General features: G+C 35.3%; 1 protein-coding gene and 1 long non-coding RNA gene across 18 annotated transcripts; both read left to right on the top strand.

The window, feature by feature from the left end:
- Positions 1-74: 74 nt before the first annotated feature.
- LOC141621184 (uncharacterized) lies at positions 75-940 on the top strand. Its single transcript, XR_012532136.1, has 3 exons — positions 75-191; positions 277-330; positions 880-940. It is a non-coding gene; the product is annotated as an uncharacterized LOC141621184 (long non-coding RNA).
- A 6412-nt stretch (positions 941-7352) lies between these two features.
- LOC141622768 (uncharacterized) lies at positions 7353-22552 on the top strand. 17 transcript variants are annotated; one of them, XM_074438771.1, is made up of 18 exons: positions 7353-8894; positions 9608-9740; positions 10522-10697; positions 10920-11082; positions 12418-12503; positions 13328-13383; positions 14489-14626; positions 16009-16100; positions 16447-16657; positions 16956-17201; positions 17392-17479; positions 18100-18203; positions 18553-18672; positions 19251-19334; positions 19511-19536; positions 19651-19713; positions 19802-21059; positions 22239-22552. In XM_074438771.1, exon 1 carries the CDS (start codon positions 7430-7432, stop codon positions 8753-8755), a length of 1326 nt encoding a protein of 441 aa, XP_074294872.1. In that variant the 5' UTR covers positions 7353-7429; the 3' UTR covers positions 8756-8894; positions 9608-9740; positions 10522-10697; positions 10920-11082; positions 12418-12503; positions 13328-13383; positions 14489-14626; positions 16009-16100; positions 16447-16657; positions 16956-17201; positions 17392-17479; positions 18100-18203; positions 18553-18672; positions 19251-19334; positions 19511-19536; positions 19651-19713; positions 19802-21059; positions 22239-22552. The 17 variants fall into 17 exon arrangements, with proteins under 17 accessions (XP_074294872.1, XP_074294870.1, XP_074294879.1 ...); XM_074438769.1 differs by having other exon boundaries at positions 18150-18203; XM_074438778.1 differs by lacking the exon at positions 18100-18203 and having other exon boundaries at positions 19802-20625; positions 20924-21127.
- Positions 22553-23292: the final 740 nt, after the last annotated feature.

Genomic DNA, 23292 nt, shown 5'->3' on the forward strand with positions numbered 1-23292 from the left:
AACCGAGATGGTGACATCTTTATACCTGAGTGGTCCTGGTAAGGCACTTGGAGTATGGGGGTGTCACAATCACCACCACTACTCTCATGTTGAAATCAGCAGGCTATTAACGCCTAAGTCTTTTCCTATTCTGTGCACACCTCGTCCGAGTCAATCCTTGCACTTTCGCCGTCGAATCATCCGCCTTATTGGTAAAATTCTAAATAATGATTTGTCAATTTGTTTATTTATTTAATGATATTTATATCCTAATTTATTTAATCTTCTCAAGATCAGATGTGGTTGGCTTTTAAAGTGTATCGAAGGATTTTATCGGGTCAGTGATTTAAGGTAACCACCCCAGTACCCTTATTAGTTCGGGTTGATCGTATATGATTTTGGTCAGTTGGTATCTTTCACAATTGTTACGTACAGGGTGGTAAGATGGGCCTTTTGAGGTGTACTTAATAATGGAGGTGGATTTACGTATTTGTGAGGTTAGTAGATTGTTAAGAATTAACTTGTGCAATGTTGATTAAGGAGTTAACGTAATAAAATTATACATGGTGTAGGTAATGAACTAGTGGAACTAAGGTTTGATAACTATGTGGGCACGTTGGATTAGTGAAAATAAAAGAGGCTTATTTTGGTATTATTAAGATGGGGTTTTGTAATGTTATTGAATCATCGTTTTCTCCTATCTTGGCTAGTGGTTGAGTCTTAAAATGATTACTAATATGTTGAGCAATCTTTTTTTAAGGAGTCGTTTAAAAAAAATGGTTACAGAATGAAGTGTCTATATTGAGGATTTTGAGCGAGTTTAAATAATAGTGAGCATATAGAAGGTCGGGTTATTTCTACTGGAATAGTGTAGTAATCGGATATCTTGTATACCTGTAGCTTGTGGTTTTGAAGAAAATAGTTTTTGGGACTAAGGTCAAGGTTGGATTTCGCTTAAGAGGTAAGGACTTTTACCCTTTTTAAAATTAAGAGCATGTTCGGATTAACTTTTAAGTTGTTTCCATAATATTTTAACATTCATGAATTTCTACTTGCACTTCTAAATTTTGAATATTACACATTGGAATGGTTTCAGCTCAGGCCACTTTGGAAAATTTGATTCTGTCAAGGGTAGGACCTTGGCACACAGGTGGTGAAAGTTATGAATTTCGAACGATTTAATAATTGTTATTGGATTTACAATAATGTTGGTTTTGGAATATAATTCTTTCTTACTGATTTTTGGAGCTTGTAAAGTTTATAATAATGTTCTATGAATTTATCATTTCTTCTTATTTTCTTAAAAGTCAGCTTTTGCTGACGTCCTTATGTTTTGGGTCGTTCCCCCACTGGAACCTGTACCTATTTATGTTTTGGGTACAGTTGATAAGTACAATTGAGATGCTTGAGATGCTGCATGGGTGCATATTGGATCGGGGATTACTACGAGCGTGGAAGGATTTTTAATAAAGACTCCGTCTTAATCTGTTTATAATTTTATAATATCGTTGGATTTGATTTTTATTTATTGGTTTAGATTTTGTAAGACTTAAGTCTTCCGCTGCAATGTTTTAATTATTTGATAAAGTTTTGAGACATGTACTTTGTTTTTAAAGGTTGACGTTGTATTTACATTGCACTTGGCATTTTCAGCTAAGTGTGGAGTGACATCCGTGAATTTTCCATCTCTACTTTACCGTTTTGATCCTGAAAATTTAGGGTTGTTACAGCTTCCATACTGAAAATGAAGAAATTTACTAGGTTCACCAGACTTGTGCTCAGTTCTTTGGTTGTTGTTGTACATTGTCAAGTCTGGTATACTAGGAATACTTTCAGGTATGAGGGGTATGTTTCCTGTCCTGTCTCTCTCATTTCAAATGTTAAAATTGAATGCAGGTTCAGGCTCCTGGGTATTGATACTGGCACTCTTAAAAGGGAGGAGATTGACTGGTGTAAACAGCGTGAGTTAATGTAGTGGAACCGTTTGAGTATAGTTCATGGTAGTATTGATGTAATGGTTGTAATGGTCAGCTTTGTTTTGTTTACTCTATGTTAGGCAGAGTAGGAAACAAAGGAGAGGTTGTAATTGGTGAATTGATGCCTATTTTATAGGCTTGATCTTATTAATATTACTTACAGTTCCACCAAAAAAAAAATATTTACAATATAATTTAAAGGTACCTAAAACGACAAATTTTAACGTAACATGGTAAATCTATACAATATTATAAAAAGATAAAACTAAGCATTTCACTAAGCCATATCTCCTATCAAAAGCCATCTTGAATTTTCATGTGTCACATGCATATAATTAAAGAAAATAAAATAAAATTTAAGTTGTACAATAAAATGTAAATGTTAATAAACTTTTTAGATTCCTCTCATCTTCATAGATATATTAATAATTAATAATTAATAATTAATTCACTCTACATACTAATTCAACATCTAATTCTTTTTCTTAAATAATGATTTTTTTAGCTTTCCTCTCCTTATTTATATTACCTATACACATTGCCATATTTTTGTCTACAATTATAATCTCTTGCATTACCACAATGTTTCAATTTCTCTACCTTAAAACACCTTTGAGATTTTATCTATAAATATTATTAAAAGCCTCCTCTAAAATGGCTAATAAACTGCCGTTTTCCACGTGCTTTCCGTTTTCCACGTGCTTTCCACATCAACTGCCACCTTATATTTCCTACTACTTAAGGAAAGTCATTAAAATTAAAAAATCAACCGCCTAAGCCAAACAATATTCCTCTGTTCCTTCATCTCCCTCCTCAGTTAAACCGCTTAATCCAATTGAATGCCCGTATTGAGTGCATACTAATTATAATGATTTGGTTGTCAAATTCATCAGAATCACAGTTATTATATTTCATAAAACAATACAAAAAACGACCCTTAATCTTCAACCTCTTCGTATACCTCTGTCCGAAACCGAAATCACCACATCATGAAATATATTTTTACTCTCATATTATTACCATGACCTACTGTTTGTTGAAAGCAAGGCCATATTACTGTACTATTTGGGGTTTGATTTCCATTTTTAATGAGAGTCACACCGTCATGGCGTTTTTCTTATTTGCAATGCCCTAAATTTTAGGATTACCCTTTTCTTATCACTGATGCGCGCATCTGCCATCTCATGATGTAACGTGTTACTTGGCAATTTGTGTTCTTAAAATTTTGTTAGTGTTTTATTGTGACGATATTGAAATTGATTGATAGTTATTTCGCTTCAATTTGTTGCAATGCCACAAAATCCGGACAGAAACAGCGTGACAACAATTGAAGCCAATAATTTCGAATTCCGTTGGTACTCTGCCTTCCTTTGTAATTTAGTACTCTGCCTTCCTTTGTTTCGTATATGATATAGACATGTAAATGCTTATTATAATTTTGTAATTGTAATTTAGTGCCCTTTGAATTTGACTTACGGTAAATTTAAGGCGCAAACTTATATGCGTTTTCTGACTCATACAACAGATGAGTTAACCTAAATTATGTTCCGGTGAAAATAGCAATTTTACGGTTTGATGGTGTAATTTAGTAATTGATACTCCCTCCGTCCCGTCCCAATCATTTGCTTACCTTTTTTTTATTCTTCGTGAGGGATATTGTAATCATAGATAAACAAATGATTGGGACGGATGGAATATTATGATTTTATTTTCTTTTTTCTGTGTTTCGGGTTATTTGGAGGGTATTGATAGCCAACCTTACTGAGTGTGGAATTCAAGGGGTAGCACCCGCTTTTTCGACTACACACAAAGTTACTATCACTTACAAGGGGGTCGGGAGGTGGAGGGTTGGGGTTCGAAAGATGCTGGACTAGGGTGTTCCAGTCGACCAGTCGTGACTGCCCTATTGACCTTGCTATCTGTTTGTGCTTACTGTTCTGTTTAAAAACCATTTCGATTTCAGCTGTTATGTTTTAACCATCGTACCTATATCCGCTTTTCTAAAGCAGTTGTTCAGACAGCTTTCAAGATTGGAAAGGATGGAATTGAAGCTGGAACCAAACTTGTGCCGGTAATTTTAAGTTAGCTTGCTTTATTCTAAATTTAAGGCGCAAACTTATATGTTATTTCGCTTCAATTTGTTGCAGTGCCACAAAATCCGGACAGAATCAGCGTGAGAACAATTGAAGCAAATAAATTCGAATTCCGTTGGCTATCGACTCCCTGTTTCAAACTTGTAGCGGGTTAGTACTCTGCCTCTTACTGATTTACTTATGTTAGAATTATACAAACTTACTAAAGCAATTGAAGAAAAAACAAATTTACTTGAGAATAAGGATGAAAAAACAAATTCCGTTGGCTATCGACTCCTTGTTTCAAACTTGTAGCGGGTTAGTACCATGGAAAACACCAAGAAACCTGGAGCCCAAAACACCTGAAAAGAACAAGCGGAAACAAACTGCCGGGTAAGTATGAACAGAACAACAACCACACGATAAAACTAAAAACCATACGAAATACAAAAATTAATAATAAACACAAATGACAGGCAGAATATGGACCATACAACAACCCTGCCAATGGAAGAAATATGGGATACAAACAAGAAGCAGCGAAGTGAGGAGGCAGAAAACTACGAAGATGGCACCGACAAACCAACGGACAAGGTTCACAGCAACAACAAAGGAACAACTAAAAAAACAGCAACCAAGGCGAAACACGGGAACAGATCAGAAGGTTCAGACTGATAAACAAGAAAGGAGAAATCCAAAAACGCAGAAAGATGAAAGGTAGCAATAGGAACAATTTCAAACTACCTAATCTTGTATTTCAAACCAACTTTACCAACAACAGTAATAAAAATGAACTATGATACCAAAAAATAATACTACAAATTTTAAAACCACACAACCATGAACGCAACACACGAAATATGAGCGAAAATAAAATACTAATTTCAACTACAGAAGAGAAATAAACACAATAAGAAACTGAAACACAAATAAACAATACATTAACCGGAAGTAGAAATTACCCATACGGTCACAAGAAATGTGCCTGACAACCACCAGCAAGCGAACGGAAAAACGATCAATGGGATGCATGCGAATAAAAACAACCACATCGACTGAACACGCCGACGAACACAAAAAACCAGATGTAAAGCGGGATGAATGAGAACAACCAATGTTTAGCATAAAGGAGGTAATTAGAGCATTTTAACAAGGAAAAGAGAGATGCAAATTGGACTTACAGGCATTCTTTTTGGATACAACAAGGGCTTTGACAACATATACCATAAGTTTAACATCATCAACATCTCTATAATATCCACCAGTATCACCATTTCTCACTTTACTCCAAATTTCAGAATCACAAAATTGACGACTTCCTCTGGCAGGAGACAACCATTAACGGCTCACATATTGAAAAATGGTGGATGAAATGGAGATCGACTAAACGGGACGGAAAGTTATGATTATAAACGGAATGAAATGACAATTCGGGAGCGGAAATCGAAAAAATTAGGGATCAAAATTTGGGGATCTAATTCCACGGGGTGGGGGATTTAAAATGTTAGGTGGATTCGTGGATGTGTGTTTTGTTTAACACTCTCACCGCCTAAAATGATGAATTCATTATAAGGCAATATGTTAATTTCTCAAATTCAAAAAATTAACACACAAAAACTGTAATTAAACCGTATACAACGTATCGGTATTGCCCCACCAATAAAACTACTAAAAAACCATTTCCAATAAACGAAAAATAATAAATAACCAGCCGTGTCTCCTATCGTACCCATATAAAAACACAATAACAAAGTTTTTGGAAATACGATAGCAGAAACACAAAAAAACACTACACGTCAAAAAAAAAAATAACATTATGACTATAAAACAACCAAAAAAATAAAAATAAACACAGAATACTTAAAAAAAAAACCCCGTGATTCCCACGGGTGCCAAAACTAGTTTCATATTTAAACTTCCACACTCAATTCAAGATTATTTTTAGTTCATATAAAATCCTAATTGAATTAATTAATTCAATTTAGTTTTTATTGTATTTGGCTTTATAATAACTTTATGTAGCCATAATATATTTTGTGTTCATATTTTAATTATAAATCATTCTAAAGAATTAAACTAATTTTTCAATTTATTATTATAGTTTGATTGACTTTTAGTTTTTTGGCAGGTACTTCTTCATTGAAAGGACATAAAACCTTACATCTGGCAATTCTTGGAAGATTTATTGCCAAAAGTTTTGTGAATACACCCAGATTATCTTTGCTGCAATAATTTTGCATGTAACACCTTTTTTCCTTAATTTTTGGTCAAGAGGTCAGTGGGTCACAAACCAAATAACTCAAAGTGTGTAAAAGATTATGCGAGTAAGTCAATAAGCTTAGACATTTTTGCCAATATAGTTTAAGAGATATTTTAGAGTTGTAACTAATAATTTTTACAAAGTATAACAATGTTTATTTATTTATAACTTTGGTTGAACAAAGTTAAAGCAACTATATAACGTATTGTATATACGTAAATATTTGTTACTTGTGTCATTCATAAGATGCATAATTAATTTTGCTCATTTATAGTTTTATACTAATATTCGAAATTCTGAAGTTATATTCTTTTACTTAATCTTTTTGTTTTCCATAAATATAATCGTACAACGTACTCGGAATAATTTGGGATAAAAGTATTTGATTTTTAATTATTTGATGTTGCAGGGTATTCTACATATTTTTAAAATATAACAAAGAATTTTAAAGAATATAAAATCTATTGAAATTGAGGGAATTAAAATGGTTGTAATATACAAGAAGTATAGCTGTTGTTAGGTACTGGAAATTTAGTACGTACTTGTAACACCTACACAATAATTTTAAAATGTTACCTTGATTAACTTTTTATTGGTCAAGTATGAAGCTATTTGCACTATTAAGTTGTCACGCGGGGCTTTAAAATCCCATCTATAATTAGAGGTTTAAAAACTCTGATTCATTCAATAAATAAAGAGAAATTAAACCAACGTTAAGGATTAGTTGGCTAAGAAAACAATTCATATTCCATAATCTTTAAGTCGATTAAAACAATAAATTATTAACGATCCCGTGGTTTCCACGGGCTTTAAAACTAGTTAAAACTTAATTATTATTTTTCATGTTTTGAGAACAACGGAATTTGAAACAACAAACCCGATGGGCCATTTGATTAGGTCCTGTTAAATCCTAATAAGTCATACGGAGCAACTCATAAGCAGTTGAGAGCATATATAGCCGACTGCTGACCAAGTAGTGTAGTTACAACTTACAACTCACAAGTCACAAGTCACAACCCTACTTTCACTTCATTTCTGCAAATCTCTCGCCGCTTCTGCAAATCATTTGGTGAGCTTCTACATTTCTAGTATTCCTTCCTTCCTTCCTTCCTTCCTTCTCTTTCTCCTTTTCCTGGAATAAAATGTCTTCCCCCTTTTCTAATTTAGGGTTTCGATTTTACCATCATTTCCATTTTAATTATCGTCATTTCTGCAATTCTGCTAATGCTAAGCTTATTGCTACTGATGATCCTCATAAATTTGTGGTGTATGTTAGAGAGCAAGTAAAATCAGGGTTTAATAATCTCCAAGTTCCCATTAATCTGTTCCACCGAATGATGTCTCTTGTGCGCCGACCTTCGATTACTGATTTTAATAAGTTATTAGCAGCAATGCTCAAACTCAAACGACTACATCCTCATGCTACAATCCTTTCTCTCTATTCAGATCTCGAATTATCAGGTATCCGACCCGATTTACATTCCATAGGAATCCTGGCTAATTGTTACTGCCACTTACGCCGTGTCGATTTTGGGTATTCTCTCTTTGCCAAGTCTCTTAAGCTTGGCTACCCCTATAAATCTAATTTAATTCTCCTCACGACCTTAATGAATGGTCACGTTCATAACAACCAGCTCAGTGAAGCCATTAAGTTGTTGGATGTAGCCGTCATTAAGCTTGGCAGTCGGCCAGATATAGTTATGTATAGTACCATGGTGAAAGGTCTTTGCAGGACCGGGGACTATGCGGGCGCTCTCCACCTACTCCGCCGAATGAATTCTGCCCCCTCTTTTTGCAAGCCTAACATTTTCATCTATAATACCCTTATCGACGTTCTTTCCAAAGACAAGTTGATATCAGAGGCCCTCAACCTCTTTTCAGTCATGAAAACCGAGGGAATCAAACCAAATGTATACACATATACCTCATTGATGCGAGGTATGTTCGACATAGGTCGTAAAGGAGAGGCCATGGAAATGTTGGTTGAGATGATGGAGAGCAACATTGAACCGAATGTTGCTACTTATAGCATGTTGGTTGACATGCACTGCAAGGACAAGATGACTGATGCTGCAGAAGCCATATTACCAATAATGATTAAACGAGGTTTGACTCCTAATGTGGTCACTTATAGCGCTTTAATGGATGGATATTGCTCGTGCGGCCAAATGGACAAGGCAAGGGATCTCATGGATTTGATGGTCAAAAGCCATTGTCACCCCAATGTTGTGACTTTTACTACTTTGATCAACGGTTTTCTTAAACTTCAAAGGATCGACAAAGCCCTCGACGTATTGCACAAAATGTGTGAGCTAGGGATTGCCCCTGACGCATGGCTCTATGACGTTCTCATAGATGGCTTGTGTGAGGCTGGCTACGTTCAAGATGCAGAAAACCTTGTTTCTGATCTCTTAGCTAGGGGTTTGCTACCCCGTAAACAAAATAAAGCAAAATGGATGCTCTCCTGATAGTGTAGTGTCACTTACACTGCTATTATCCGAGGATTCACGGTCATTGAAGATTTGTCAAATGCATTATGTTACCGAGATATAATGGTTAATGAGAGCTTTGGAACTGATGCTAGCATATTTAAAAACTGTCCTTTAGGTACATTTCTGAAATTTCGTGTAACATGATGATTTCAACCCTGAATACGAAGAATAGACCACATCATGCATGTTTTTTGCTGTCCCAAGTTTGAATTCCTTCTATTCTCTTAGACTCTTAAATACGTCCCATTAATTTCTTTGTTGGTCGTCTTGTAAAAGTTGCTCTTGTTGTCCTCGGTGGTTAGATAATTTTCATTTGTATTTGAAAGGAATAGATGAGATTGTTTTTCCTTCTTTACTGGTTTGCTCGACGTTGTCCCGTTAACAACTGTATAAGACTTATTCTATCATTTTCTTTGATATTGTAAATGTTGCTCTTCTTGTCCTCTGTTAGATAATTTTCATTTGTATTTGAAAGGAATAGACGAGATTGTTTTTCTTTCTTTACTTGTTTGCTGGACGTCGTCCCGTTAACAATGGTATGCCATAATCTGGGACTTATTCTATCATTTTCTTTTATATTGTGTACCGTTAAACAAAGATTGTTGGCTATCTTATTTTTTGTATTATTTGGGAGTTGTAGGTCTCCTGACTAACAATCAGGAATTTGGAAACACTTTATAGTACAATTGAGTTATTGTCATTGTTTGATTGTACCACATCATGGTTCGTAACCCTTGTGAAGAAATCTAGTTTGATTGATATATTTGATAGCCAAGTCCAACAAGAAGGTTCAAAAGAAGAGTTCTTTACAATTGCGAATCTTGCAAGATGATGCTGGAACTTGGATGGAAAGAAGAGACCCTACATGAAAGAAGTTCCAACAAAGACTGAATGAGTTTGATCACTTCATTTGCCTGGAAAAAAATGAGCAAAGATGGGCTGAACCTAAGACGCAAGTATTGTAAGTCTTGAACTACCATAAATATGTGCTATAATGAATATAAGATTTATGAATAATCTAATAGAATGTAAACAATGAACTATTTTAATTATATCATATTATATAACATTTTTTGACATATTTATGTGTTTTTTTACTTAATTGAAAGAAATTAAATTATTTATTCTTCTCTCATTTATTAGACTTTTTTACCAACCACTTTCTTACAGATTTTACTTGGTTCATTCCGGATCCTTAATTCTATTTCGGTTTTTAAAAATCGTTTTAATCTTTTCTCTCGATTTAAATTTTAAGTTTTTATAAAAGAAATCCGGAATTCGATTTTAAAACCCCTAAGTTTACCTTGACTTTCCATTACATTTTCGTTCTTCCTTTTTGTTTTTCATTTTCCCTTTTTTATTCGCATTTTGAGGCGTGCGTTCACCCATGGACGGTTCGAAAGGATGATTCATGTCAGCCGACCCCAAATCATTTTGGGATTAAGGCTCTGATGTTGTTGTAGAAAACAGCTCATCCATCACTCACTGAAGTCTTTACTGATTGATCCCAAATTACATTATGATACTATTTTGGTTTAGTTTTAAATCAAATAATAAGGTTGTACACAAGTACACCACAGAATGTTCGACCCTCTTTTGCTTTGTCATAAACTACAATCATTTTGTTGCGGTAGGAAATGCAACTTTTTTTTTTTTTTGCACTTGTGCTAGTATAAAAGTGTGTTTGAGTTAAAATTCAATAGAAAAGACATTTTAACGGTTTAATGATCTATTTTCGGTAGGGGTTCCAGAACAAGTCAAGTCCCCTTTTACTTGATTGGTCCGTGGGTCATTTAGTGGATGCAATTAGTGTTGCCTTCAATGAAGCAAAGAAGAATGTTTAAAGATATATTGGTCCCCGCTAGAGTCTAACTTTGAATGTATTGATTCTAATGCTGGTGGTGATATGGCTATTAAGGTAATCCTTACTTGTTTCCAGAATGCAGAGGTTAATATTTACTAATTATGTAATCATTGTTCTGTTTTGTTACTAACCCAAATGTTCGAAGGAAGGCTCTCATCTATTATAGCTAAAAGACTCTTTCATGATGTTATATTGTGTGACCAATCCATTAAATTATTTATCTTAGCCATATACTCCTGAACTAAGGAATAATTATCCCACTTAATTCTTATATAGGTCAGTGTGATGATAATATTATCGCTAGTCCGTCTCATGTGAGAATTGTGGCAGTACATACGCAAATGCTGTGACAAATTTTAGCCATATGGAGATGGTTTGAACGTGGGGTCGGTAGCTTGAAGATTGTGAATAGATGATCCCTTCAGGAAAATTGATATAGGTAATCTCTCGTCTCTTATGTTTTTGATGGATAAGCTCGTGTACGAGTTTCCAACTTTCAGTTCCTTCTGTTTGTGCTGCAACACTCCAAGTTTAGCATGCCAAGTATCTTGGCAACAAATACGTTTTGCCTAAAATCGAAGTACTGTCCATCACATAGACCACATATGGAAGTGCATAATGCTTTCAGTTATGTCTCTTCAAATGGATGGAGTTATTTGTTCGTGATTATGTGATGGTTTTGCTGGTGTAAGTTTTCACACCTAGTTGGCTGGAATTTATTTAATCCTCTTCTTTTAACCTATGTGGCTATATTACTCAACTTGGCTTCAAGAATTGGAAACGGGGGCTTGGTGGATATAGCTGTTTTGTGAAAAATCTTGATTTGGCCAACTATGAGGTGGCTAGTTTCTGCCTCATGGCAGGAAAAATGCACTGACACAATAATGAAGTCAAGTGTGTCAAGGTAATATAAGCCTGTACTGTGTACGAATTAGCATATTGTCCTTTGCAGTAATAATATTGTGCGCAAACTGGAGTTGGATTCCTTGGAGTCCCTTTGTGAGTTAATCTCTAATCTTTAACTCCTATAAATGCAAGAACATCTTAAAATACCTCTTGTAACAGTATCATACTGTTCCTCATCTGCCAGGCACGTGGGTAAGGCTTCTTTCCTTGCCAATTTCAACCTTCCACTCTCACCACATATTTTCCCTCTTTTCTTCTCCAATATTAATTTCCACTTTACCGAATACTCCTATCCATTCCCCACTATCTCAGTTCCTCCCTCCTTATTTGTAATTCCATTTATAATGGCGTGGTCATCTTAAGCACATAATCTAATTGGGTGATGATTTAATTGGGAATTTATGGTTTTATTCCTCTTCATTAGTAAGTTTTTTTCCCGCTTGTTTTAATGTCTGATATTTCCTGCAAGTGCAGTGTGTATAATATTGTTAGACGATAGATGATTACTTATGTGCTTCAATTGTTTTTTACATTTCAAATCGTAGGACACAATACGGCAGGACCAGTAGTAGGCGGGTGATGTTTGACGGCGGGTGTTTGGTGTTAATGGATGGTCCTGATGGGTGGTGTTTATGTTGTTTTGGTCTTAATTATTCTGATTTCGTCATGACCTTGTCCTATGTCTCAACGGGTTGGCCCTTGATGGATGGTGTATTGATGATTGAACAACTACATGTTCAATTTGGCTCTTTGTGATGATAATTTAGCTATTTCTTCATGTTTTTTCTCAGATAGACTATTAATGGTTTACTCAGCGCTGCCTATTGCTTTTATTATCTGTTATTTATCTTTAGTATTGTGATTGCAGCTGTTGTTGAGGACGGGGATCATCGGTTTAATACCAAACTATAGACCAAAGCATTGATGATTTTCGATTGGTATTTACGATCCTAGGTCAGTGGTTCCCCCGATTATAATTCACCTTAAATTTCCCTTGTTTAAATCATGAGATATAATGTTTTTAATGAAATCTTATGCTCACCAACTGTTCGTTGCTAGTAACCACTGAAATAACTACCTTTGGAACTCCATTATTAGAGCTTATGGCTTATGCTAAAGGTCATGACTTTGGAAGTGAATTTGATTTTTTAAACCAATTAGTTAGATCAGTATTATGGCCTCGTAACTTCACCTTTGCGTGTAATTTATGGGCGTGCTTGAAGAATGATGACGTAATTGGAATTAAGTTGAATCATGGTAAGGTGATAGTTTCTGGTTTAGATAAGGCTTAGATTTGTGGTTATGTCTTTGTAACTGTTTACTTCAAAATGGGTCTTGTAAATGATTCTATGAAGGCATTTAAGGGTATGTTTGCACCAGACTTGGGTACGTGGAGTTCGCTTTTTAAATGGTTACGGGTATCGTGGGTTTTGGGAGGAGGGGTTAAAGTTGTTTACAGACATGAGAAATACGTGCATTAAACCTGATGGCATGCTACGGTTGCTCTGCTTTCGGCTTTGTATCAGCCGAGCTTAGTGGAAATTAGCGAGGGAATACATGGGTTTTGCGTAAAGAATGGACTTTTATCTAGTCCTCATGGTGGTAGTTCTTGGTTTTTGCTTTAGAGGCTGTTGTTGCTGATTTGCTTTACGACTCTTGGTTTTCACTTTAATTCTAATCTAATCTAATTCATTAGCCGGGCTTTCCTCATTCTTGATTGTAACTCACCTTGACTTTCCTTAGTTTAAATACTAAAATATGGGAGAATGTGTGTGCAGTTTATTTCAAGGATGATCGCGGAAGAGTCGAGGCTCTAGGTTATGTCGTATCAATGGTAAGATGTCATCTATATGTTTGATGTTTCATAAGTTATTTGTGTAACTTGCCCCTGTTTCCCTGTCGGTTTCTTTGGTGGATGTTTGATGAAATCTTGCTATTTAGCTTTATATATGCCATGGTAGTCATGATTCGTTATTTTGCTTGGTTTCCTAAGAGCTTAAAAGCTTCTTTTAAATGATTTTATTGTTAATGGCAACGACTTTGAACATACTTGTACTACTTTGTGTTTTGTTTTTGTCTCCTTCGAATTTCATCTACCTTAACTGAATAAGCCACGAGCTCACGATCTTATCTATGGTTTTTTTTTTTTTTTTATCCATTTCCAGTGTCATTAAAACTTGTATTTGGGTTCGGCATTCTTGGAATTTCAAGTAAGATCTTCAAAATGATTGAAAGCTGTTGAAATTACATACAGGCTAACATACTCAACATCAATGTCACTGCTATGCTATGTACTCCCTGTGTCTCAATGAAATGTTTACATTTGCTTTATACACAAAGACCCAAGGTACAAAGAGAGTGAAATTGCTTTTAATCTTACTAAAAGATAAAGTAGAGAGTAAAACATACCCACAACAGAAAACAGAAACGCAAACTGTTAACTATTGACTGAAACACCCGAAAAAGGAAAGTGTAAATTGTTGACGGGGACGGGGGGAGTAGCACATTAGCACCCGATTGACTTTTTTTTTTTTTAAATGTCATTGTGATTTCTTGACCAGCTATTCCAACATTATGTTTCCTTGATTTGGTTGTCATTTATATAGAGACCTGGACAAGGATTTGATAAATGAAAATATGAAATAGGTTAAGCAATCACAAAGTGACTCTATCTACTTCCAAGTCTTCAATTATGAGAAATTTCCTAATGAGCTGCCTAATGTATCCTGAACTTTGAGATATTCAGTCATTAACATACTAACTCCATTCTATAAAGGATTTCCATATCTGGTTCTTGTCAAAGCCTCAAAGGTTGTTAAATAATTCCTGGTACATTTTTAAGTCTATATGTGTGATTGCATAAATAGTGAACCTAATCCTCACTTTTTTTCGAAGATTGCCTGCTAGACTGAAGTTCTATTATTATTTTTGGGTTACAGTGGAGATATGAGCACCCCAGTGATTGATTTTGATTGTAGGACGGTCCATGAACACAGAACTTGACAACTATGACAAGAGCGTTGGTGAACCTCTATAACCAAGAGGTTATCTGAAACTGTTTGCAGTTGGCTGTCAAGGTATGACTGATGCTTGGCCTTTCTCATTCAAGTTCGCCTTTTTCGTTCAAGTTCTCTCGAATGAAATTATGAGCATTTCGTACGAAATATGAATTAGATTTGAATTTGTGGACTGTGGTATGTTTGAGAGAGTCTATTACAATATGCTGTTTGTTTGGGATTGGGGGTTATTGTTCATGGTTTTGCCAGTAACAAAGACATGTTTTTTTTATTTTTATACCGTCTCAGGTATATCCCCCCCTTATATAAAAGTGTGTAGGGGGGAAATAAGGTGAGTTTTGCGGATGAACAGTCCAACTCCCTCAAATGAACAGTTGGACTCTTAAGTCCCCCTCTACCGTTGATTTCCCCTTCCCCCTTTACATCTCATCCCTTCCTTTCTCTCACACAGCCACAACTTCCTCATTCCCTACTCATTCTAATCCACCCATTCTCATTTCAATCTTACTTCTCACTCATCAATATCTGGTCGAGCCTCATCGTTTTGATGAACCTCAATTATTGATGCTCATAAACTGCTGCTTCATCATCTACTGCTTCACCACCTCATCTTCACCTTACACCGATCATATTGGTATGGTGGTTTTCTGTCACAGGTATACTCAAATTAATTCCGGACGCCTTTTCCTTTGGAGTTAGAATTAGTATTTTGTTTTGTCTCAAATATTTGGGTTTTTTTTGGGTTGTTGTTAATTGTGCTCCTAGGTTTTCCATCGGATCATAATTCCATGTCGGTAAGTGCCTTATACCTGTGATGCTCGGACTTGGATACGAGGTTCCGACACGGGTACGGATCCGAGCGTCGGATCCTTGAAATCTCAAAAACAAGGACACGGATACGAGGATCCAAATTTAAATTTGGACTCGGCTAATTTTTATTTTTTCTGAAAAAATTGTTTATTAGTTAAAAACAATCAAAGAAAAGAAAGGAAAAATAGTTTTTCATGTTTAACATAATGAAGACTTTATTACAGCACTAAATTCACGCCAAGATCACTCCTGATACACGGCTGCTGTACAAAACAAAGGGTAAGAATAAAACACTCTCACACCGAAGGATCCGATTTCTCATAGAAGGATCCGTCAAAGGATCCGTGTCCGGATCCCTGTCCGAGTCGTGTCCACCGGATCCACGGGGTCAGGTGAAGAGTCCGAGCATCACAGCCTTATACAAGTCTTTTCTGTATGCTTTGGCTAACTAATCAATACAATTTTTACTGATTAATCGATGCAGTTTTGCTTATTTCTGCCTATCATGAGCCATTTCCTGTATGAGATTGAAATTTCGTTAATTAAATTTCAACCTGATCTTGTATGTATGAATTCACCATTTGCCTTTTCCTTGGTTATCAACTCTAATAGGCTATGACATTATATTTTAGGCCGCAACTCATCTTTATATATGAGGAATATTGTCTTGAAGATGGCAGAAATCTTAATTGCTGCCGATGTCAATGAGTGTGACACAAGCCACGTAAGCATCTCTGTCATTTTTTCACTTTTTCTGCCACTAGCTATCTTGAAAATTTTCTACATTCACATGAATGCTCAAGGTGTGAATGTTAAGTGTATTCCCTAAATACTTCATTTTAAATAGCATTTTAAATATATTACATTGGGGATTCAAAATTTTAGATAGGTGTTTACCCGTACTTGATCATGGCAGCACAGAAAAAAATATATGTGAATGCTTCTCGCACTCTTTATTCTCAAATCAACCTTTCAGTGGCCTATATTTGCATGGAATTATGTGTAATACTCATATAACTGTGGTTGTGTGGGATGGCTGCGTGCTAATGCATTGCTTCCTCATTTCACAGCTTCAAAAATGTTTTGGCTGTGCTGTTGTTGCGTTGGGAGCAGAAGATATTCTTTGTCTTGTGCCTTTTTCTTTCAACTCGGAGAACTTGACCTGCTCTAATATGTGGCTTCTGCGTATTCTAAACAAGTATACTTTTGGAGCATCTCTCAGATATTTCATGGATCACATAGTACCCATTGCAAAGTCTCTTAAAAAGGCTGCTCGGAAAGGTTAGTTTTCTTGAGACAGGCACAGGCTCATGATAGGCAGAAATTATAGTTGTATATCTAAAGTGCATGTATACAGTATTCCCGTTTCTAGGACAGGAAATGCATCGATAAAAAAATTAGGCTCATAATTCGATGTCGGTAAGTGCCTTATACAAGTCCTTTCTGTATGCTTTGGCTAACTAATCAATACAATTTTTACTGATTAATCGATGCAGTTTTGCTTATTTTTATTCACTTATTTTATATTTATGTAATTTGCGGTTCAATGCTCAGACATGTAAATGTGTTGCTTGTATAGGCTCCACATGTGTGAAGTAATGAGCTGATTGGCCCCCCTTCGAGGAGTCTACACATGTTTCTGTCCTGTTTTCATACTTGTTAATACTTATGTTGTTGATGGGTCTGAGTCAATCTCTGATTTCTTGCTTTAAATATGCTTATTCAAATGCTGAATTTGGGAGGGACCCAAACTTCCAGCATCACAATCGTCAATCAAAAAATTTGCACCATGTGAAGCTTCTGGATCACTGCAGAGCATGTCAAGGTTACGTCTGCTTTGTAAAATTTGAGGGTTTACGGTTTACTTATTTTCCTGCTTACTAAATACTATCTCTGCTCTCTTCCTAACACCCCTTTTACTTTCACCTTCCCCCAATTATTCACTCCCTCTCCCCACATCGTGATTCAATTCCTCTAATTTCCTCACTTTCCCTAATATATAATCCTTCTTGCAGCAGTGTTGTCTTGTGCTAGGAGTCGATTTTTCAACATCTTCGTTGCGTTAGAGGCACCGGAATCTCTTTTAGTGTGCTGACAAGTCGGGTACTTCTTTCTTCTCACCTTAGTTGAATTCCAGGTTGAAATATGAAATTGAATAGTTTACGTAGTAATGTCGTTTGATTGATAAGCTTCTTGCTTCTTATGTCATGATCTATACCTATTCATTTGATTGATTTCTGCATTTTAACTCTAATCAGTAACAACTTACCTGTCCTGATTTAACTAATTTAGAATCCTCTGGTATTTGACTCTATTTGTGGTTTCGTTTATCTTTCTCACCCTATTCTTTCTTCGGTGTTGTTTATTTGACTTTGATGTTGAGGTTTAATTTTAGTTGAAATCCATGATTGGAACTACTCCTTATTGGTTGATCGTCATAAAATTATGAAGAGTTCTCAGCTTAGTTGTCACTATCTAAAACATCAATCTCTCAGCACTGGTTGTTTGGTTCGATTATGAGGAGTTCTGTAGAAAATAGCTCTGCTTAGAAAATAGTTCGATTATGAGTTGCATGTATTCGCTGTTTAGATGCTGAATTAGTTTGATTCGTGTTTGTATAGTGTGATTTTAGCTGATTTTGTGATATGGGTGTGTGAGATTTTATTTTGAAGTTGTATAATGTTAATTGTATGCTGTTTGAGGAGTTGAGATTTTCATCTCAGTGTGAAATTGCTCATGTTGCGTACATCTGATGATTAAATTGGGGTTGTAGCTTATTTGGGCAGTTGATTCTGCTCCTCAAGCCGAGGAATCGGGTTCTTGTAAGGTGAAAGTTTTGAGCTTTTCTATTTAATTGGGATTATTTTGAGTTTAGTGATGTTTATGTTTGTCACTTTTGTGTACAACTCTTGTTACGATGTTCTTTCATACTTATTTAGGTACACAATATTAACAGCTATAATCCTAAGCACACACAAGATCAAAACAGCAAAGCAAATCCTCTCAATCACACCTAATTGATTGCACATATTTGTAAATATAGAATATATAGCTTTTTGTAATATTAGCATAGGCTCCTTCCCATATTTACACTCATGTATTCTCCTATATAAGCTGTACATTTCCTATCAATACAATTACACTTTCATTCATTCTCTTTCACCTCTTATCAATAGGGATTAGGGAGGCGAGTTCACATATTAGTACCTCGGACAAAGGTGCAAGGAGGACTCTTGGGACAACATTTATACATTTGGGACCTTTGAGTGCATTAAGGATCTGAGTTGTGTATTGAGGTAGTTGATATTGTTTTACGTTTTACTGCAAACTTCAGATAGTACTTCGTTTTATGTTATTTGAAGCTTCAATTGGTGTACCGTGTACGTTATCGACTTGAGCTGGTTGTTTGGTTCGATTATGAGGAGTTCTGTAGAAAATAGCTCTGCTTAGAAAATAGTTCGATTATGACTTGAATGTATTCACTGTTTAGATGCTGACTTAGTTTGATTTGTGTTTGTATAGTGTGATTTAAGCTGATTTTGTAATAGGGGTGTGTGAGATTTTGATTTGAAGTTGTATAATGTTAATTGTATGCTGTTTGAGGAGTTCATCTCAGTGTGAAAATTGCTCATGTTGCTTACATCCGATGATCCGACCCCCCTTTCCCGTAATTTGCGAGAGCCCTTGAGGCACTAGGGTAATGTGAATTGTCTGCTGTGCCTGTTATTAGGAGAGAAGCAGTTGAGATTTTCATCTAGGGGTGGGATTTTTCATGTTTGGTGACATAATTTCGTCTTATTTCGGTGTTGTGAGAGCTGAATTTAGTTAATGTTGGCATGTATTGTGATTTTAACTTGTTTTGTGAATTGGGTAGGTGAGGATTCAACTTGGTCAGGGATCAGCTACCCAAGTCACAAAGAACATGCTTGCTGCTGAGGGTTTTGGTGCCTTCTACAAGGTATGCTTTTTTTAATCTTATTTTGTTTGGTTACTGCCTATCTCAGTTTATCATGTGTATAGTTGTCAACTTGATGGTTTCTTTCGGATCAAAAGGGCTTATATCTGTTTTCTTGGGTTCATAAATACTCAGTTAAGCATATACATGCAACTACTAATAAACGGTAATTGTATCAGGTCAATGTGGATACGACATGAAGAAGGTATGTCTCGTTTATCTTACTGGTTTTCTTTGCTTAAATTATGTTCTTTTTGTTCCTTGTATATAGAGACATAGAATAGTACAATGCACGCATTTATATTCTTAATTAATGCAGAGCATGGAGACATTACTTGATCTTGCAGCTGCAAACCTCGACAAACGATATGATTTTCATAAGGTATGATCTGTGACTATTTTTCTTTAATGAAATATTTTGTAACTTGCAGCTCTCTAACAGTGCAAGTATTTTTTGTTAATGTCTACAGAGTAATAACTTGCATTCCGACCCCGAAACTTTTTCATCTCGGAACCAAGCAATTTAGTGTTGAATTTGGTGTTATTGTTGCTACAACTGAGGCTTGTTGACATGTTGGGGTCTTGAGGATGACTATGGGTACAACTAGTGCTTTCTATTTGTCCCCATAAATGCTAAATTTTTGGATGCATATATAAGTGATTTTTAGGCAGAAACAAGGGTTTTCCTTTGAGTATTATCTGCAACTTTTGAGACACGGGGGCAGTATTGCAGAATATTATGAATTATTTGAGATCTTAGGTATCCATTATTAAGCTTCAATGTGTCCATGATACGAGATTCTGATAAAGTTCAAACCTCAAATATATATTATTGATCCGGTGAAGATGTGTTTTCAATCAAGCTTTATCGCCTACTATTACTACTACTATCTTATACACATGTGCTGTTGTGAAAACTCTGCCAAACGCCTGTGAGTTGTTGCCTTTGGATAGTTACTTGTTTGTGTGTTTGGTTATGTGGATTTGGTAATGCTCATTAAAATGTTTCAGCTTATGTTGTTAGCCTTGTTAGTTGTGATCTGTTTTTGCTATTACATTGACTTGATATGAGTTTGCTTTTTCTGGGAAATTGTAGTCCGAACCTTTAACGAATTTGGATTGGCCAATTATGTCAAATCTGTGGGTATACTGTGTGAGTTACTCCCAGTGGTGACGTATTTTTTTGCTAGCAATGAATGTGCATTTCCAGTTTGTAGCCCTCGCTATGAATACGAGAGAAAAGATGGAAACCAATGTTGCACTCAGTGCAAGGATAGATATAAGAGACTCAAAGGTCGGTCATTTTTACCTATCCTTTTTTTCGTCTGTCCTATTTTTATTCTCCTCAAACTGATGATCAAATGATGTTAACGACCATGTATTTATCTAAGTTTACATAAATGATATAATGTAAACTTAAATCACAGTCTTATGTTATTCCTTGACATACGTTAGAGCTGCCGTATATTGTGAGAAGTTCAAAATTAACATGATAACATCTATTGACCGTTGAGGCGTTGAAGTATAATAGGAAGGAGCTAGGGAGTATTTATTACCTATGATGGGTGAAGCTGATACTGCAATTTTTACAGGGAATGCTCGAGTGGAAGGAGATGAGGATGAGGAGGATGCTGACGATATAGAGAATGAATTCAATTATGCCGGAGGAGCTAGCAAAGCTAAACAACAATGACATGGAGATGATATTGACCTCTCTTCATCTTCTAGGCATGAATCTCAGCCAATTCCTTACTTTTTTCCCTTATTCTTTGCATTGTTAGAAGTTCTCTTTCAAGGTAAACATCGTCTATATGCTGTTCAATGTTTGGTTTGGTTACCAAATGGGTATTAGCTATGTTTCTTTGATCCTTCTCTTTGGCGACTTGTCGTGTGTCAACACCCCGACGACACTTCATTCGTATAATTCCAGATACCTCCAACTTTTTTTTGTGTAGGACTTTTCTGCTATCAATCTGAAATCTGAATATGTCAGAATTCTGGAGAAATACCAATGACTACTGTTTTGGTAAAAAACTATCAAAACACGATATTCTATCTCGTTAGGGGTTAAAGTGACCTACTCTTTTTAGCCTCGTATCGGGGGGTTAAATTAACGAAATAATGATGTAAATAATGTAAAGGCAAAATAAAAGAATAATGACACAATAATGATGTAAATAATGTAAAGGCAAAATAAAAGAATAATGACACAAGAGATTTTGGTGACGCAAAAAACCCGATGTGGAAAACAACCGCGGGGGAGTCGGTATCCCGCCAATAATCCACTATTTGATAATTAGAATACAGATATAATATTCAACAAGTTCATATACGTTGACGAATAGTTTATCCGATGCGTATAAGGGACAAGCGGCATGAACAAACGGTATACAGGTTGACCATTAATTGTTGTTTGTGAATTTGGGGTGGTTGAAGGTGTATTTGCAGGAGATTAGGTTTGATTGGTGTTGGCCATGTTTATATGATATGGAATAGTCATGGGTGCATGGTCATCTATATCTATCTATATTAATAAAGGAAGTTTTTTTCGAGCGATTACAGAGAGTCCAAGATTTACGAACTACTTTCGAGTTATTATAAAATATAAAAATTTAAAAAATATTTAAGAGTTATTATACATCTACTATACTATTTTATGAACTTGATCATAATAACAATAAGATAAGAAATAGAGTTTAACTATAACAGTAAGATAAGAAATAGAGTTCAGCTACTCTTTGAAATAACTTTGTAGTATAAATACTGTATATAGACTTCACAAACACATAATTTTTATTAATTTTTCTGATCCAATTTATTTTAAATTGCACACTAATTTTGTTTTGTTTTCGTATGCTTGCTTAGATAATTTATTTGCACTAATGGTATTTTATGTTGAAATTTCAGGTACGAAAAGGATTAAAAAGTTTGTTGAACTCATAGATGGAAATTTATCTACTAATCTATCGTAAGGTATCAGGTATGGTCGATTTTTGATAATAATGTACACACAATTATCTCTAAAGCATCTTTTCAAGTTACAAAGCTTGGGGTATGTACTCCTTTGCCAAACACACACGCTGTCGCTTTAGCTACTAACTATATAACCATTTGTATATAAGATGGATTACACGATTATCCCTTTCTCTAATGTTATATATACTTCAATGACTTTGCTTCTACGAGTACCATTAAATTTCTATCTATTATTTTCACGTAAATTTTTTTGTATTTGCTCATTGATTTCTTTTTGCATCTACGAGTATCATTAAATTTCTATCTATTATTTTCACGTAATTTTTTTTTTTGTATTTGCTCATTGATTTCTTTTTTTTTTTGAAAGATTCTTTGTATTTTCTTTTTGCAGCACATGGTAAAAGCAATAGGAAACTTAAACACATGTAAGTAGTACTGTAGTAATAACGTTAATGAAGAAACTCATCAGAATTTGCAGGAATGACTTCGCTGTTACGGTGAATATTATGAGCGACTATGCCTTCACAATGAATCACAATTTTAGGGATAGGGTTTGAGTTTCGGCGCGGCGAGTCGGCAACCGCCAAGCTTGGCTCATTCCTACGTCCCTATTCTTTATTATGTGAACAGTTAGGATCTTGCCTCGACTCTGATATACAAATAGAGTTCTATGTGACCGGACTAACTGATTTATTGGGAAGAAATCGTACCAAGATAAAATAGGGAGTGCGGCTTTACTGCTGGGTGTTAAAGGCGTCGCCATAATATCGGGCAAATAATGTTATGCATAACCCAGATTCTTGCTGTAATTGGCTAATGAAAACAAAAAATGGAGAAGGGTAAATGAACTTTTTATAATTATGATAATTATACGAGAAGGGAATTAAAAAGCAGCAGAAAGATGAGGAAGGATAAAATTACTGCAAAGGGTATTAATGTCATTTAATATAAGATACTACAGCTCATCTTATTATAGGAGGATTTT

This window comes from Silene latifolia, chromosome X (assembly GCF_048544455.1).
Source record: "Silene latifolia isolate original U9 population chromosome X, ASM4854445v1, whole genome shotgun sequence".
In the NCBI taxonomy this organism is placed as follows: domain Eukaryota; kingdom Viridiplantae; phylum Streptophyta; class Magnoliopsida; order Caryophyllales; family Caryophyllaceae; genus Silene; species Silene latifolia.